We start from the raw sequence: 16266 nt of genomic DNA, 5'->3' as shown, positions 1-16266 counted from the left end.
GGGGGAGACTCGATTGTTGGGTACAGATTTAATGCAGGATGCCTTAGATAAGGTTAAGATCATTCAGGAGAGACTTCGTACAGCTCAGTCCAGGCAAATGAGTTATGTCGACCGTAAGGTTCGTGATGTGGCATTCATGGTCGGAGAGAGAGTGTTGCTTCGGGTGTCACCCATGAAGGGTGTGATGCGGTTTGTGAAGAAGGGCAAGTTAATCCCTAGATTCATTGGGCCTTTTGAGATTCTTCGGAGAGTGGGTGAGGTGGCTTACAAGCTCGCATTGCCACCTAGTTTATCAGTAGTCCATCCGGTATTCCATGTGTCCATGCTCGGGAAGTATCACGGTGATCCATACCACGTGTTAGACTTCAGCACTGTCCAGTTGGACAAGGACTTAACCTACGAGGAGAAGCCGATAGCTATTCTAGACCGGCAGGTTTGTCAGTTGAGATTGAAGAGTCATCCTTCGGTTCGTGTGTAGTGCAGAGGTCAGCCTGTGGAGGTAGCTACATAGGAGTCTGAGTCTGATATGCGGAGCAGATATCCCCATCTTTTCACCAGCTCAGGTACTTTTCTATGTCCGTTTAAGGACGAACGATTATTTTAGAGGTGGAGAATGTGACGATCCAAAAGGTCATCTTCTGTTTTTGAAACTGATTCCGTGTTTCGAGACCTTAAAAACCTCATTTTATCTCTTTTCGATTTGCGTGAGTAGTCCGGGAGTGATTCCGGAAAGCCTTTATTTTGAAAATTTATAAAATAACAATTTTTGGCCTAAAAAGTTAATTTTTGTTGACTTCGGTCAACGTTCGGACCTGGACCCATGATTTGACGGTCCCGATAGGTCCGTAGTAAAATATCGGACCTAGGCGTATGCCTAGAATCGAATTCCGAGGTCCCGGGTCGGGAAATGAATTTTTGATGAAAATTGTAATACTGAAAATCCAATAATTTAAAGAAATTAATTAATGTTTGATCTCGTTGGTATCGGGCCTGTATTTTGGTTCCAGAGTCTGGTAGAGGTTTAATATAATATTTAAGTCATGTCTGTGAAATTTGGTGAAAACAAAATTTATTTGACGTGATTCGGACCTTTGGTTGAGAAAATAAAAGTTTTAAAACTATCTTGAAAATTTCATGTGTTTTGGTGTTAAATCCGTAGTTTGGAATGTTATTTTGGCGATTTGATCGCACGAGCAAGTTCGTATTATGTTTTAAGATTTGCGTGCATGTTTGGTTTGGATCCCCGAGGACTCGGGTGAGTTTCGGATAGGTTACGGAGTGTTTTGGACTTAAGAAAAATTTGCTGGTGTGTTCAGGTCTGCAAATCTCGCAAATGTGAGCTCGCATTTACGAAGAATATTCGCATTTGCGAGCATGGGAGGGGACTGGGTACTTCGCAATTGCGAAGGAAAAAGGCCGCATTTGCGGAAGTCCATTGTTCGCATTTGCGATTAGGACTTCGCATTTGCTAAGGCAGCAGAAATGCGAGGGGTTCGTATTTGCGATACCTTTCTCGCATTTGCAAGCTTCACAAATGTGAAGCTCAGGTTGCCAATGCGACATCTGCAGCTCATAACTTTGGACTTCGACGGGATTTTTCATTCATTCTCCCATTTTTCAAAACCTAAACTTCAAAAGGCGATTTTCCAAAAGCTCGTTCTTCCCCAAATCATAGGTAAATGATTCTTAACTCATTTCTTTCAATCTTTTATTTCTTTTCACAAGATTTCATCCTAGAATCTAGGGTTTTTCATGGTGGAATTGGGGATTTTTGGATAGAACTTAGAAATTTCAAAATTTTGGGATTTAGACCTCAAATTGAGGTCGGATTCCAAAACCAATTGCATATTTGGGCTCGTGGGTGAATGGGTGAATGGATTTTGGTCCGAATTTCAGGTTTTGACCAAGTGAGCCCGGGGTCGGTTTTTTCTTTTTGGGAAAAATGTTGGGAAACCTATAATTATGCATTGGAATTGATTTCTTTAGCGATAATTGATGTTATTAAGTTAATTATGACTAGATACGAGTGGATTGGAGGTGGAATCGAGAGGTAAAGTGGTTATTGAGCTTTGAATTGCCCGTTGGATTAAGGTGAGTGTTTGGTCTAACTTTGACTCGAGGGATTAGGGATCCCCGACTTAATTGTTATGTGAAATTCCATGTGTGTGGCGTATTGGTGTGGTGACGAGTACCTATGCGCCGCCAAATTATCTATTTAGCATGTTCCCTTCCCCATTTCTAATATATTGTCTTCATGTCTTAACTGCTACGTGCTTATTGATGCTTCCATGTCTAATTGCTTCTTTTTAGATGTTGTTTTCTTTATTGTAGGTATTAATTATTCCGTAGTTTCATTTCATTACATTATTAGTTTAAGTTGGATTATTGGTGTTTCACAATACATTTTGGGTTGGTCTCGATGTGTAGTAATAATTGATGAGATTTCATAATTGTATAGTCTTCTATTTGACTTGGTTTGAGGTTTAAATATTGTGGAGGATTTTTGAGATAAACTGTGAAATTTCTATTCTTATTGTGTGATTGGTATTGATATGGTGGGATCGGGTTGCACGGCGCAACAGGAGGAATAAAAGTGAAATGTGATTGTCTGATGGGATCAGGTTGCGCGCCGCAACAAGGAGTAATAAGGGTGGACAGGTGGGATGGGGTTTTACACCGCAACAAGAGGAATAAGGGTGATATATTTAGGAGTGATAAGAGTGGACTGGTGGGATCGGGTTGCACGCTGCAACGAGGAGTAATAAGGGTGAATGTTCATACTTTAACTGATTATATGATGGAATCGGGATGCGTGCAGCATCATTTTGTTGTTTATGTATTCTTCCTCTGCTGTGATTTTATTCTGTAGCATTGTAACTCTCTTAAGGATTGGTTATAACTGAGTACTGGCAAGATAATTGAGTTCCGTATTTGTTTTACTGCAAGTTACTGTTCCATTTCGTTCCGTACTTCCTTTTGCTTTATTATTAATTGTGTGCATGTTATATTGTAAATGCCCCGCCTTAGCCTCGTCACTACCTCGTCGAGGTTAGGCTCGGCACTTACCAGTACATGGGGTCGATTGTACTGATACTGCACTCTGCACTATCTGTGCAGATTTTGGAGCTGGTTGTGGCTGATTGAGAGGTTGGTTGCAGGCATTCATCCAGGAGACCCAATGTAGTACGCAGGCCTTGGCGTCCCCTCCTATGTTCTACATTTCTATTTTATTTTCTTTCAAGACAGATGTACTTTTCTTTTAGACCAATACTTGTAGATATTCATAAAATATTTGTGGGTTTTAACACCAGTTTCCGGGTGATAACTGTTTCGATTTTGTTAATAGTATAAGGATAATCAGTTAATTATGTACTTCCGCTTTTATTTCCGTTGATTTAGTTTTGTTAAATTTTAATTATAAAAAGTAAAGAAAAAATGTGAATAGAACTCTAACGTTGGTTTGCCTAGCGAGTGCTATGTTAGGCACCATCACGGTCCTGGCGGTGAGAAATTCGGGTCGTGACAAGTTCAAACCATGTATCTGTCGTAAAAAATTCATTGAATATATATAAATTATTAATTTAGAACCCGGCAGCTTAAAACGATTAGAATCTCGAACCCGTGAACTTGAAATCCTGGCTCCGCCTCTGATAATCGTTGGAAAATTTATGAAGAATTGTGTCTCTCACAAAAGAAAAAAGAAGTCCTAGTGCGTTAGGAATTTTTGATAATTAATCTACGTTCTTTTCGGAAATACAAGAAAAAAGAAAACTCGCTCCCTCACTGAAAAACTCTTTGTAAAGATTCCCGAAAAAATGAGATCTTCTAATATTATTGCAATAATCTTATGTAATTTAGGTAGGATATAACCACAATTTTGAAATACTGAGTGTTTCTTGATTCTTGACTTATTTTCCTTCAATTCAAAATACCATTATAAATAAAAACCATTTAGTATAATGGAGGGTGATATGTAGGGAGCTAAGGATTGTTTCATATTAATTAATTATGAAGGACCTAATTTATGTACATCGATACTCTAATTTTGTTTTATTAATAGTAGTATATTTCAATCCGTTTTAGCAAATAGCTTATTTTCTTTTTCAAATTACTAATTTACTTGTCATAAACAGTTATCCTATGTCGTAATAGTATTAAAATGCTTTTAAGCGTATAGAAATTAAATCATATCAAATTTTCTTCTTAGGGCCATTCCATGTACCACATATTTGAAATTAAATATGGAAGTGCATTTTATTTTTTCCTTTTTTTTTTGGTGAGTGCAATTCTTCCTTTCTGAACATAAGCAGCCGAAAAAGTCTAAGTACGACTTGGTTGGAATGTAACTAAATAAAGAAAAAAGAAAAAAAAATCAAAGTGCGGTCAAAGGAGGATAGTATGTGCGCAAACTTTATCTCTATCTTGTGAAGGTACAACGGAAAAATAATTTCTGATAGACACTCGTCTCAAAAAATACATAGTTACAGCAGTTAGGAAAACAAAAATATACTACTCCTTCCATTTCAATTTGGATGAGGTAGTTTGACTCGGCACGGAATTTAAGAAAAAAAGAAAGACTTTTGAAATTTGTGGTCTTAAAAGCTTAAGAGATAAAAGCTTTGTGGGGCCATGACATTTTTGTGATTATAAAAGCTTCTCATTTAAAGTAAAATAAAGAGTTTAAAGTTAAATTATTTTCAAATTTTAAAATATATAATATATTTATTTTGGAACAGACTAAAAAAAATATTTTATCTTATTTGAAAGGGAGGGAGTACAACAAAGAAATTCTTCCTTTTCTATTGTCAACAGTTCAGAGTCATGAAGTACGACTTGGTTGGAAAGAAACTAAAATAAACAAACCAGATGAAATATTTGGTTATGGGAGGGCTCGTAACTCGAAAAACCTGCAGTCAATCCAACATAATAACAGAATAACAGTTCACTACCGCCAGTGTACATGTTACTCTCCTGTTGGATTTTGTCCATTACAGTACTTGGAAAAATGTCAAAAAAGCTGGTGATAAAGACACACCAAAATGGGAAATTAAGCAAACTCCATCCTTTGAATTCTTACTTCATCACGAAAGAAACTAGCTGCTGGGGTAGAAAATTAACAGTATACATGAGGTTCATATCAGACTCTCTTTTCTTGCTCGGACTGAACTATGTGAAATTATTGAATAAAGTTACTTTTCTCTCATTTGTAACAAGAAAATCATTCAATTATTCTAATTGCACTTTGATGATTACTCAACTAGATCTATTGACTTTTTCGGTAGAAAATGCTGACTTGGCAGTCCACATATACTTTTGGACTACATAAATTAATTAATACCAAAACAAAATAACAAAATTCACTCATACACCTAATCCGTCTCGATCCGACACGTTTATACGAAAGATCGTTGTAAGACGTTTTGGTGGATTTTTATCTTTATAAACAGTTCGGATCGGTTGTATGGGTGAGTTTATATACTTTGTTCGGGTGTCAATTATTCTCTATGGTCCAAACGTCTATTTGGACTGCCAAGTCAGTATTTTTCATTGGAAAAATCAATAAATAGTAACCACGATTAAAACTTCTCTCTCTCTCTCTCTCAGGAGCACGTTAGATGTAATAACCTGTGCCAGTCGCCGGAAATGGGAGGAAGAGGGAGGCCTAGGAAGAACCAAAGCAAAACGCCAGTCATTGAACGCGGAATCAAAGAAATTATTACAAGGGACCAAGGAAAACAACATGCAAAAGGAAAAATGCAGGAGGATGAGGAAGATCTAGACAGTGATAGTGAGTTGAATTGGCCAGACCTGAGCTGCAATCGAGTAAAATCAGCTGGCCCAGTGAGTCCATTCAATCAAGGGATACCTAAATTGAACACATCGCCGGTCATCATTGGTGGAGCGAGCACGAGCAAAGCAAATTCCAATGTAACAGTAACTACCAATCCTTTAATGGAGCAAAGCAATAGAACAGTACCAGTACGAGTTGAGGAAGAGAAGCACAAATAGATGAAAAGAAACAATATTGGAAGGTCATGGGCAGGATTACTTCATGCACTACAAAAAAATGGGTAAATTGCGGAGGTTAAAATTGCAGTTTGCGGAGGTTAAAAACCTCCGCTATTTGCCGTCACGGCGGTTGAGCACACCCCGTAGTAAGCATCGCCACTATTAATTTGCGGCAGTTAAATGCGGGGGCTTGACGAACCGCCATGACAACAAATAGCGGAGGTTTCTAACCTCCGCAAATTGCAATTTTAACCTCCGCAATTTCATGCGCGAAAACAAAATTTTGTTTTTAAAATTTAAATTTTTTTTTAGTGTAGGGGTTGTAAACCCCCGCAATTTCGTATCTATACACCATCAGAATCTATCCAATTTCTTTTGGGGGTTTAACCTCATCTATATTTAAATATATTATAGAATTGATTTTTTATCATCAATACGTCATACTTTTTCCCTAATATCAATTGAGATATTTATGCTTAAACCAAAATATTAAAATTAAGAAACATCAACATTTCATTAACCGTGAAAAATACTGTCATAGTAGTATCATATGTCATTAAGCTAAACTAGAACATAGTTAATCATCTATATTAGTCAGCTATTACACTGTCATAATACATCCACTTCAATTAAAATGAATCTCAATGGATGTCACAGGGATTACTAGCGCCAGAAGATCTTCTTGCATCCGTCGGTGAAACGGGTCCACTAGCTGCATCTCTCGGCTGCAGCAAAAAGTAAATAATGTGTGAAAATGAGGGTGCAGAACTAAAGTCAAAGGAGTATCTTGACAAATCCATAATAAGGACTAAAATTGCAGCAAACTGAATCTAACGTTGGAATGACAAGATTAATGGGCAAACGAATTGAACAAGAATTTTCTCTTGTATTGATATTAAAAAGCCAAGTCCACTTATAGTTTTAGCCAGTATTAAGGAGCAATATGAAGTAGTTATTCATCATGTTTCAACTAAATATGTTAATTGTGTTTCTGCACTTTCAGAATATATTATTCCAAGAAAACACCCACATTTCACAATTTAATAGGAACAGAAAAATAAAGGCCTGCTCACTACTAACTAAAAACAAAAATAAACTACTTTTAATAATAGATGTGATAGATAAAATTGCACAATACACCAAAAATAAAAGAACTTAGCATTTACCGTTGTAGGAGTAGAAGCAAAGATCCCAACAAATTGTTCTGGTATTGACCCTTCCTTCATTATCATGTATGCTTTGAGAGTATTCATCAATTGATTGTACTTCTCTTGGCATCCAGAAGAAGAACATCCGACATTATTACTCACAATTCTAATATTACCAGGAAGAAGATTTGTCTCTCTGAAAGTATTACTTGGAGTAGCTCCTAATCCCAAACATCTCACCCTTCCAGGATGCTCTTTGCCTAGCTTCTTACCAACAACATCATTTGGAGAAATTTCAGACTCATCCACTGTACTTTCACTTACTGCTAGCTCAATTTTTTCCTAAACACAATACACATCACAAAAATCTATTAACTAGAATTAGCAATTGCCTGTAAACATTAATCCAAACCAACACATGTACTGAACCAACTGGAGGAAAAATAGATGTGCAGTGCCAAAAACTCATGGATGGGGTGACCAACTCAATGTAAATAGATTCAAGACAACTTATCCAATAACAAGTTTTAAGTCACATAAATCTTTTAAGGCAAAAAAAAAAAGGCAAACACAAAAGAACAGCAATGTCTTAAGAGCCAAAAAGACTGAGGTAAACCAAAATTGACTTATCTACACTAGATGGGACTTGAGACAATGGTTAATCATGGCATTCTTAAGAATAAATAAAGTGTCATGATTATCAAATCGTGGAGTGGCACAACATTCATTACTGCTCTTGCAACATTCAGTTATGCTATTCAAAAACTGAAATATCTAATAACTTGTGCAAGTATCGCCTAGAGGCATACATATTATAAATAACGTGCCATAATAATATACAAGGTTTCAACAAAAATTTTACAAGAAAAAAACAAAATAGTAGAGACAAGGCTTCTTTGAAGTTTCGACATTCGTCCAACTCTTTTTTTACTACATTTCCCCAACTTTAGCTTATCAGTGGAAGTGGAATAAAGATAAGGAAAAGTGTAATAGATGTGCCAAAACTTGTAGAGATATTCAGAATATAAATCACTCCATGGAAATCATTTGTAACAATCATGAATGTAACTTACACATATTTCTTTTGCCTCCTCATTTACATATGATCCATCTTTTTTCGTATGTGTAACAAGATAAAGTTGTGCTCGTCCAGGCTTTCTCCCTGTCTCAGCCATCTATGTATGAAAACAAAACTAATTCAGAATAATTTAATTAAGAAAAAGAAATAGATACAATATCTAAAATTTAAATAGTAAAGTAAGGTAAATAATGTGACGTCTTTCACCATTTCAGCCCTTCTTCTAGAATTAGGTTTGGAGCCACCGGTGTGTGGAACTGTTTGTTTCTTCCGATTTTCAGCATTTCTTTTACACATGTTCTAACAATAAGATATATTTCAGTCAATTATATAAATGAATAATCATATTTTTATGCATTTCAATGTGACGTTTAAGAAAAATACCTGAGTTTCTTCTTTAGAACGGTAGTTCACAAAGAAAGTCCATTGATCCCGAGTAATACCCACCGGAAAATTATCCATAATCTCATCTTTGGTTTTAAGTGGGTCTTTAAACTCATCCAACAACTTCTGCCTACTTGTAGCCCACTTCTTTGCAATAGAGCGATAAACATATTCTCGTGCAACTTCCTCAATGTTCATAAAACAGAAATGAGACTTCAAAAATAAATTTTGGTTAGTTTATCTTTTATATACAAATATAAAAGTAAAATACAAAATAGAGATATAGTTATAAAGATATAGAGCTTATACCTTTATAATTTTATTAAAGCAGTCGTTAAAGTATGACTTAGGCATATCCGACCATTTATCAAAGCTAATTGGAAATATGGTACAGTCAGTTGCTAAAAGGCCACATACGCCTGCAAGAAGGCCTTGTGCTTCGCCAATCGGATCCAAGCAATCAAACTCCACCACAACACGTTCTCCCTGAGGTAAACTTAATGCTTCTCTAGTCTTCAATTTGAGCCTTTTAGTATCTCCATGTGAATCTTTAATAAATAAAAATAAAAGCAAGAAAGTGAAGGTAAGAGATATGGTATAGAGAGGTTTGAATAATCATTATATTGAAAGATACTATTACTGTGAAACACACATAGGAGCAGATAGTAACAATACATACATAGGAGCAGATAGTAAGAAACTAACATCAATCCACAAAAGATACAACAATTTTTAAAGTAACCTAGTCCTATCTTGAATCTAGCAAATAGTAACAACCACACATAGGAGAAGATATGTGAAGCAGCAACAGATGTACAATAGTCCATGGCAACAAAGATTTCATAGTCTGCAATCAGGAAATCAGTACAACCATATAAAACATGTTGCGTCCAAGAAGCTCTCAACAGCCACACAATGTTGTGTTGCTTAGCTCATAGAAGGCATATGTTGCCTTATCAGAAGGAAAACGGACTCTTGTTACTTAATAGAAGTATAAATCACCAGAAATATCAAACAAAATTCAACAGACATGCCAAGAGCAATAATTAGACAAATTCCCACAATTAGACTCTAAAGTCCTATACATCAACGAAAGGATAAATATTACCTATTTCATCGACAGTCCAATGATGTGAAGACTCACGTTTAGCATGCTTATTGGATGTTGCTTGTGCTGGTGTGGAATTAATTGGACGTTGAAATGAAGGAGTTGTTTGTCCCGTGGCCTAGAATGAAGGAGTTGTCTGTCCCATGGCCTGAAATGAAGGAGTTGGCAGTGTTGTGACCTGAAATGAAGCGGTTTGCTGTCTTGTGGCTTGAAATGAAGGAGCTGGTAGTGATGTCGCCTGAAATAAAGGAGTCGGATGAATGCAAGGAGTTGTCTGCCCCATGGCTTGAAATGAAAGAGCTTGCTGCCTTGGCTGTGTTGTGGCCTGAAATAGTGATATCATATCTGGTGCCGCATCAGTAGATTGTGAAGAAGATGCTGATTGAACTGACTTTTGTAAATTCTGGAAACGTTTGGTCTTCGGCATATCTGCAATCAATAAAATAAATAATAAGTAATAGAATATAAAAAATAAAAAAACAAAATACAAAATAAAGTACATATATATAGAAGAAAAAAAATAAACATACAAGGATACAGGAAAATTGACATGCCTATTCAGACATATGCTCATCTATTGCAATTTGGATATTCTCATAAGCATCATTAAAAAATTGTTCAAGTTCTTGTTGCTGGTATGGTTGATTCTCACATATTTCATTTTCATCAACCTCTCCCATATCAAATAAATCTCTCGGCTTTAGATGTACAGCCACACTCCATTCTTTATCTGTTTCATCATCAACATAATAAACCATATTTGCTTGAGATGCTTCAATGTAAGGATCATCATCCTCACGATCACCAATATGAATCAATCTAGAAAAATTGACACAATTAAAATTCCAAGCATCTCTTTTGAACCCTCTATCTCGAGTAGTGTCTGCCCACTGGCATTTGAAGAGCACAACTGTGAATCGATAATAATTAAGCTCAATAATATCTTCTAACTTCCCATAGTATGGCAAGTCTGCGTGCCTTGCACTTCTATCAGCACTAGATGCAACACAAGAGGTGTCAGAAGTAAGAAAAACTCCACTATTTTGAGTTTTTAATCCTTGATCTCTAGACAAAACTCGAAATTTGAATCCATTGATGTTATAAGCAGTGAACCTTCTAGCATCTGGCGCTGGACCTCGTGCTAGGAACTTCAGTTCAGTAGAGATGGTGTCTACAATTTCTGGGTTCATAATCTAATAATAACAAACTTATTTTAATCAAGCATATTAAATCCAACGAGAAAAGCTATGTGAAGCAAAAATTATTATACCATTCACTCACCCGTTTTGGGAACCAATCAGGAAACTCCTTATTAACCCTCCTCTCCAAATCTGATGCTGAAGGTTTCCGTCCTCTTGTGTTCTTTCTTATGTAATCCCTAAACTCACTTCAAATGAGCTAACTATATCAATTTTAATTATTTTAACTCTAAACTTTTGCCAATATTCATATCAATTTTATTTACTTACTCAATAAATGGCTTCACTGCCGCACAATTAAATAACACATATCGATGAGCTTGCGTCTTCACTAATGAAGTTAATGGGAACGTTGAGGAGCCTCCAACTGGTTTACCTTGTGGAGGGAAGATAGATGATATTTCAGAAGCCTCATTAAGATTTGGTTCATCATTCACACGTCTAGGCCTATTCAGCCTTGACTCAATCCCCTCAAAGTAACGAGAACAAAAAGTTAGAGCTTCTTCAACAATGTAACCTTCAGCTATGGAACCTTCTGGTTGTGCCTTATTCCCTACTAGGGACTTAAAATGACCTAACAATCTAAAACAAAAAATGAAACAAGTTTAGAATAAGCACTTAACTTGAATTAATATTACATACATCAAAATTTCAGATAAGAAATATTTTACCTTTCAACAAAATACATCCACCTATAATGTACCGGACCACCTTGTATTGCTTCATCTACTTGATGGACAGTTAAATGGACCATTACAGTAAAAAATGATGGTGGGAATAATATATCCAAGTTGCAAAGTGTGAGCACAATTCGATCTTGTAACTTTTCTAAATCTGCCAAACTCAAACTTTTAAGACAAGTTCTCTGAAAAAAAAGGAAAGCTCTACTAAGACTGCAACAACCTCCTTTGGCAGCACATTGCGAATTGCTATTGGTAGCAATTGCTCCATAATAATGTGACAATCATGACTCTTTAATCCAAAGATTCTCCTTTGGTCCGGATCAATGCAATCAGAAATATTACTCGAGTAACTATCCGGCACTGAAATATTCTTTAAAGTTATGAGGAAAGCCACTTTCTTTTCCTTTGGAATGGTAAATACAGCAAGCCTACACTCATCATTCTCGTCGGGCCAAAGATCACGCCTTATACCCATATCTTGCAAATCTTTTCGCGCCTTAATATTATCTTTTGACTTGTCTTTATCATTAAGCAAAGAATATATAATATTGTCAAACACATTCTTTTCGATGTGCATGACGTCTAAATTGTGGCGCAACGAGTTGAACTCCCAATATGGAAGATTAAAGAATATGCTTTTTTTCCTCCATTGTTGTGTTGCACCTTGCCCAATATTTCTTTGTCTAGATCTTTTTCTTCTCTCATTCAACTCAGTCGGTTTTCCAAATGTAACATCAATATCTTTCACTTGTTGCAAAATATCAGATCCGGATAACTTTCTCGGTGGGTTTCTTTCCTCCACATTTCCATCAAAGTGATGCCTCATCAGTCTAAATTTATGATTTCTTGCTAAAAATCTACGATGACCAATAAAGCACCACTTTCTACTTTGGCGAAGTCGACAAGGTTCTGCATCAAAATTACAAGTGGGACATGCTAAACCAGTATGTGAGTTCCAACCAGATAAGATATCAAGTCCAGGAAAGTCACTAATTGTACACATAAGAGTAGCTCGCAATCTAAACATCTCTTTCTTTGATGAATCAAAAGTTTCGACACATTCACTCCACAACTCATTCAACTCCTTAATAAGGGGTTGTAGGTAAACATCTATGTTATTTCTCGTCGTACGTGGACCAGGAATGATCATTGAGAGAATAAAATTGGATGGTTTCATACACAACCAAGGAGGAAGGTTGTATGGAACTAAAATGACTGGCCAAATGCTATAATTAGTACTCATCGTTCCAAAAGGATTGAAGCCATCACTAGCTAGGCCAAGCCGAACACGGGATCAATGGCAAATCCAGGAAAAGTTGTAAACCTCTTCCATGCCTCACCATCTCTAGGATGCCTCATGATTCCATCTTCGTTACTATCCTCAGCATGCCATCTCATATATTTTGCTATTTTAGAGCACATGAACAATCTCTGCAACCTTAGTTTTAATGGAAAGTAACGCAAAATATTTGCAGGCTTCTTAGTTTTCTTCTTGTTTTCTTATTACCTGTAGTAGACACAAGATCTTCATTTCTTTTCTTATTAGGCTTCCACCTAGAAGTGTGACAATACTTACATGTTTCCTCATTAGCATCATTCCCCCAAAATAACATACAATCATTTGGACAAGCATCTATCTTGATATAATCAAGACAAAGCTTGCTGATAGTTTTCTTGGCCTCATAAAAAGAATGAGGGATCCGTGCAAATGTAAATGCATCCCTCAACAAATCTAGTATCATGGCCATTCCCTTGTCACTTAGCCCAGACAAACATTTTATGTGATACAATTTTAATAAAAATTCTAGTTTTGAGTACTTGGACCCTTCAAACAATTCTTGACTTCCATCTCTAAGAAACTCGAAAAAGTCTTTATCATTTGAAGCAGGCTCATCATTTAACCTTTCTTCACCACCCGCTACTTGTGACGGACCTACATCAACCCCATCGTGCCTTAGGCCCCCAAATGCTTCATTAATCAATAATTCTACTGGATTTTTAGGAGGTAATGTATCTTGTATAACCACATTATTTATAGAATTAGGCAGTATATTTCTTTCACCATGAATAGTCCAAGTGACATAATTTTGAGGGAATGGTTTGCAAATCAAATGTTCGAGCGCTACCTCTCTAGTTTGCCACTTTGCGAATCCACATTTAGGACAAGGACACTTTATTCTATCTCCAACAACAGCATTAGCAAATGCAAAATCTAAAAACTGATTTAAACCAAATAAATATTTTTTGGTGTTCCTTGGCTTTCTAATCCAAGATTTATCCATAGAAAAGTATTAACTTTCAAGTGCCGCTGATGAACCTTTCAAAATATAAAGAGAAAATATCAGTTCTCTATTATTAGAATACAAAATATTAACTATGAAGCAATAAATACATACAACAAAAGCCAACTATAATCATAAACACTACCAAACTTGAAAATCCTCTAAGAAAGAATGCATTTGCATAGTCATAGTCATATCTCCCAACAATAATAAGTAGATTCAACGACTTTCCCTTCCTAAACAGTAAATTTCTCAGAATTTACTATATAATATCTCAAGTAATGAACCAGAAATGCTGGTTTCCAGTGGGTGGCTATAATGACAACTCATACTATATAATATCTGACCCACATTACTAGTTGCTTTTACAAAGTTATGTTATTAGTGTTTGTTAAATTGACAAATTAGGATTATGAGGTGTGAATTCCTAAATTTTCTGACTTTTTTTGTCTGGCATACTTTTAACATTTGAAATTATGGGAAAGCATTTTTCAAACAGAAGTATAAGTGTTGCATGCCTCAAAACATGTCTATTAATGTGAATGTGGGTAAAATACTGCATCTATCTCCTTTATCAAAATATACTGCATCTATCTCAAATTGCTCTGCCTTTTGTTTGGGTCATTTCCAATATGATTCTACTTTCAGCTCCAATTTATTTGATATACTTTCTATTTTGATCATATCAGTCCTAGTGCCTTAGTTGACACATACTGTAGCTTTGTTAGTTTTGACACTTATTTTTCCTTGTCAGCTCTCTTTACATATTTGTGATATGTAAAATTATATTTCCAGCTTTCCCATGTCTCACCTTCATCAAACTATAGTGGCTAAACCCTGCCAACATGTCTCAAACTTGTATGACGTTTTCCTTTCCTGTAAGTTTTTCCAGAATTCTCATATTTTGGGGCATAGGCTTCTCCTTCAATTTTATCTTTTAACTTCACCCCCATAAAGATCATAACTAGAGTACTAAATAATAATACTCTACAACCTATTAGTAGTTCGAAGCAACTATTCATTTACCTATTCTACAAAAAATATGGACAACACATGGAAACGGGAGACACTAGAAAAAAGTAAACAAACTAAATACCCACAAAAATTCATACAGATCAACCATTTAATACACACAAAATTTCAATATCAAACACCATTTAATCATACAGATCGACCAAAATACACACAAAAATTCAAAATTAACAGAAAACCCATGAGGGGAAATAAGGAGAAAAGAGAAAAATCAAACCTGGAAGAAGGAGATTATTGGCAAAGATTTGTAGTGGACTCAATCAAAGAAGAAATAATGAACGGGTGTATTTTGCCTCACACTCAATAAGGAGAAAATTGAGAAGACAGTTTCCAAATGTAGCGTAGGACAAGGACACAAGATTTCTTTCTCTGTGAGGAAAAGAGAAGTTCAAAGAAGAAGAAGACAGTGTATTTTGTTGTTGGAGGGGCGGAAGTTTCTAGGTGAAAAAGATTGGAGGGAGTCTGAAATAAATTACCCGCTATTATTTTAGGGTTGCGAATGGTTTTAGACTCCCATAAATTGTATAATTTTGTGGGGGCTAATATATTGCCGCAAATTTATGTAAATTGCGGAGGTTCCTTGTATCCTCCGCAAATAAACCTCCGCAATTTACCCTTTTTTTGTAGTGATGAAAACAAACTTATTGCAAAAGGGGTGGATCTAACATATATACCACCGGTGATGCAAGAGGGTGAAGTAGTAATACAAATTCTGAAAGAAGACATAAGTTGAGGAGAAGCATAAATGGAATCGAGCAATAATTATGTATGTAATTGAAAATACTCCAACTATAGAAGCTATTGAATAATTTGTTGCTGGTCAATGGGGAAAAATCAGGAAGCCTAAGGTACTATTTCACAATGATGGATACTTTATAATTTTGATGCATAATCTAGAAGAAAGGGATGTGGTATTGATGAATGGGCCTTATACTATGAATAGTAGACCAGTAATATTAAAGCATGGACTGAGGGATTTGATTTTAGTGAAGAGGTGCTGAAAACTATTCCTCTATGGGTTAAATTCCCAGAACTTCCACTGAGTTATTGGAGTAACCTAGCCCTTAGTAAAATTGGAAGTGGATTGGGGAAACCTCTTCATGCTGATGCATACACAACTGTGATTGATAGGACCTCATATGCTTGGATTCTAGTTGAAATGGACATAACAAGGAATTTACTAGGGACAATTAAATTGATTGATCCTACAGGTAAGGTGATTGAGCAGCTGGTACAATATGAATGGAGGCCTCAATATTGCCAAATATGCTATCAAATTGGCCACTCATATCATAACCAGCAAATGCAGAAACAAGAGGGGGGGACAACAAAACTATAGAGCA

At 35.9% G+C, this 16266-nt stretch overlaps 2 protein-coding genes across 8 annotated transcripts; both read right to left on the bottom strand.

Moving 5' to 3' along the window:
* Window positions 1-6498: 6498 nt before the first annotated feature.
* Window positions 6499-15411, bottom strand: LOC107768115 (uncharacterized). 7 transcript variants are annotated; one of them, XM_075225026.1, is made up of 10 exons: window positions 15141-15411; window positions 11197-11508; window positions 11009-11114; window positions 9728-10156; window positions 8929-9167; window positions 8620-8832; window positions 8443-8535; window positions 8231-8332; window positions 7176-7499; window positions 6499-6734 (listed from the first exon to the last, which is right to left on the bottom strand). In XM_075225026.1, the coding sequence occupies exons 5-10, from the start codon at window positions 8971-8973 to the stop codon at window positions 6651-6653; spliced, it is 861 nt and encodes a 286-aa protein (XP_075081127.1). In that variant the 5' UTR covers window positions 8974-9167; window positions 9728-10156; window positions 11009-11114; window positions 11197-11508; window positions 15141-15411; the 3' UTR covers window positions 6499-6650. The 7 variants fall into 7 exon arrangements, with proteins under 7 accessions (XP_075081127.1, XP_016442707.1, XP_016442706.1 ...); XM_016587221.2 differs by lacking the exon at window positions 15141-15411 and adding an exon at window positions 11598-12518; XM_016587220.2 differs by lacking the exons at window positions 11009-11114; window positions 15141-15411 and adding an exon at window positions 11598-12518 and having other exon boundaries at window positions 11303-11508.
* On the bottom strand, window positions 12882-13891 carry LOC107768116 (uncharacterized). The gene is made up of 2 exons (XM_016587223.1): window positions 13117-13891; window positions 12882-13015 (listed from the first exon to the last, which is right to left on the bottom strand). The coding sequence occupies exons 1-2, from the start codon at window positions 13889-13891 to the stop codon at window positions 12882-12884; spliced, it is 909 nt and encodes a 302-aa protein (XP_016442709.1).
* Window positions 15412-16266: the final 855 nt, after the last annotated feature.

The sequence above is a fragment of the Nicotiana tabacum genome, chromosome 11 (assembly GCF_000715075.1).
Source record: "Nicotiana tabacum cultivar K326 chromosome 11, ASM71507v2, whole genome shotgun sequence".
Lineage (NCBI taxonomy): Eukaryota > Viridiplantae > Streptophyta > Magnoliopsida > Solanales > Solanaceae > Nicotiana > Nicotiana tabacum.
Note: the sequence above shows the minus strand (reverse complement) of the source record. Positions and strands in the feature narration are given on the sequence as shown.

Bases quoted from the DNA above. Each gene is read 5' to 3' on its own strand.
- LOC107768115 (XM_075225026.1), bottom strand. From the start codon at position 8,973: ATGCCTAAGTCATACTTTAACGACTGCTTTAATAAAATTATAAAG. The intron at 8,833-8,928 runs GTATAAGCTCTA...TTATTTTTGAAG, and splicing joins GCTTTAATAAAATTATAAAG to TCTCATTTCTGTTTTATGAA. The intron at 8,536-8,619 runs GTATTTTTCTTA...TCTTATTGTTAG, and splicing joins GTTCTAAAGAAGAAACTCAG to AACATGTGTAAAAGAAATGC.
- LOC107768116 (XM_016587223.1), bottom strand. From the start codon at position 13,891: ATGGATAAATCTTGGATTAGAAAGCCAAGGAACACCAAAAAATATTTA. The intron at 13,016-13,116 runs GTAATAAGAAAA...GCTCTAAAATAG, and splicing joins AGATCTTGTGTCTACTACAG to CAAAATATATGAGATGGCAT.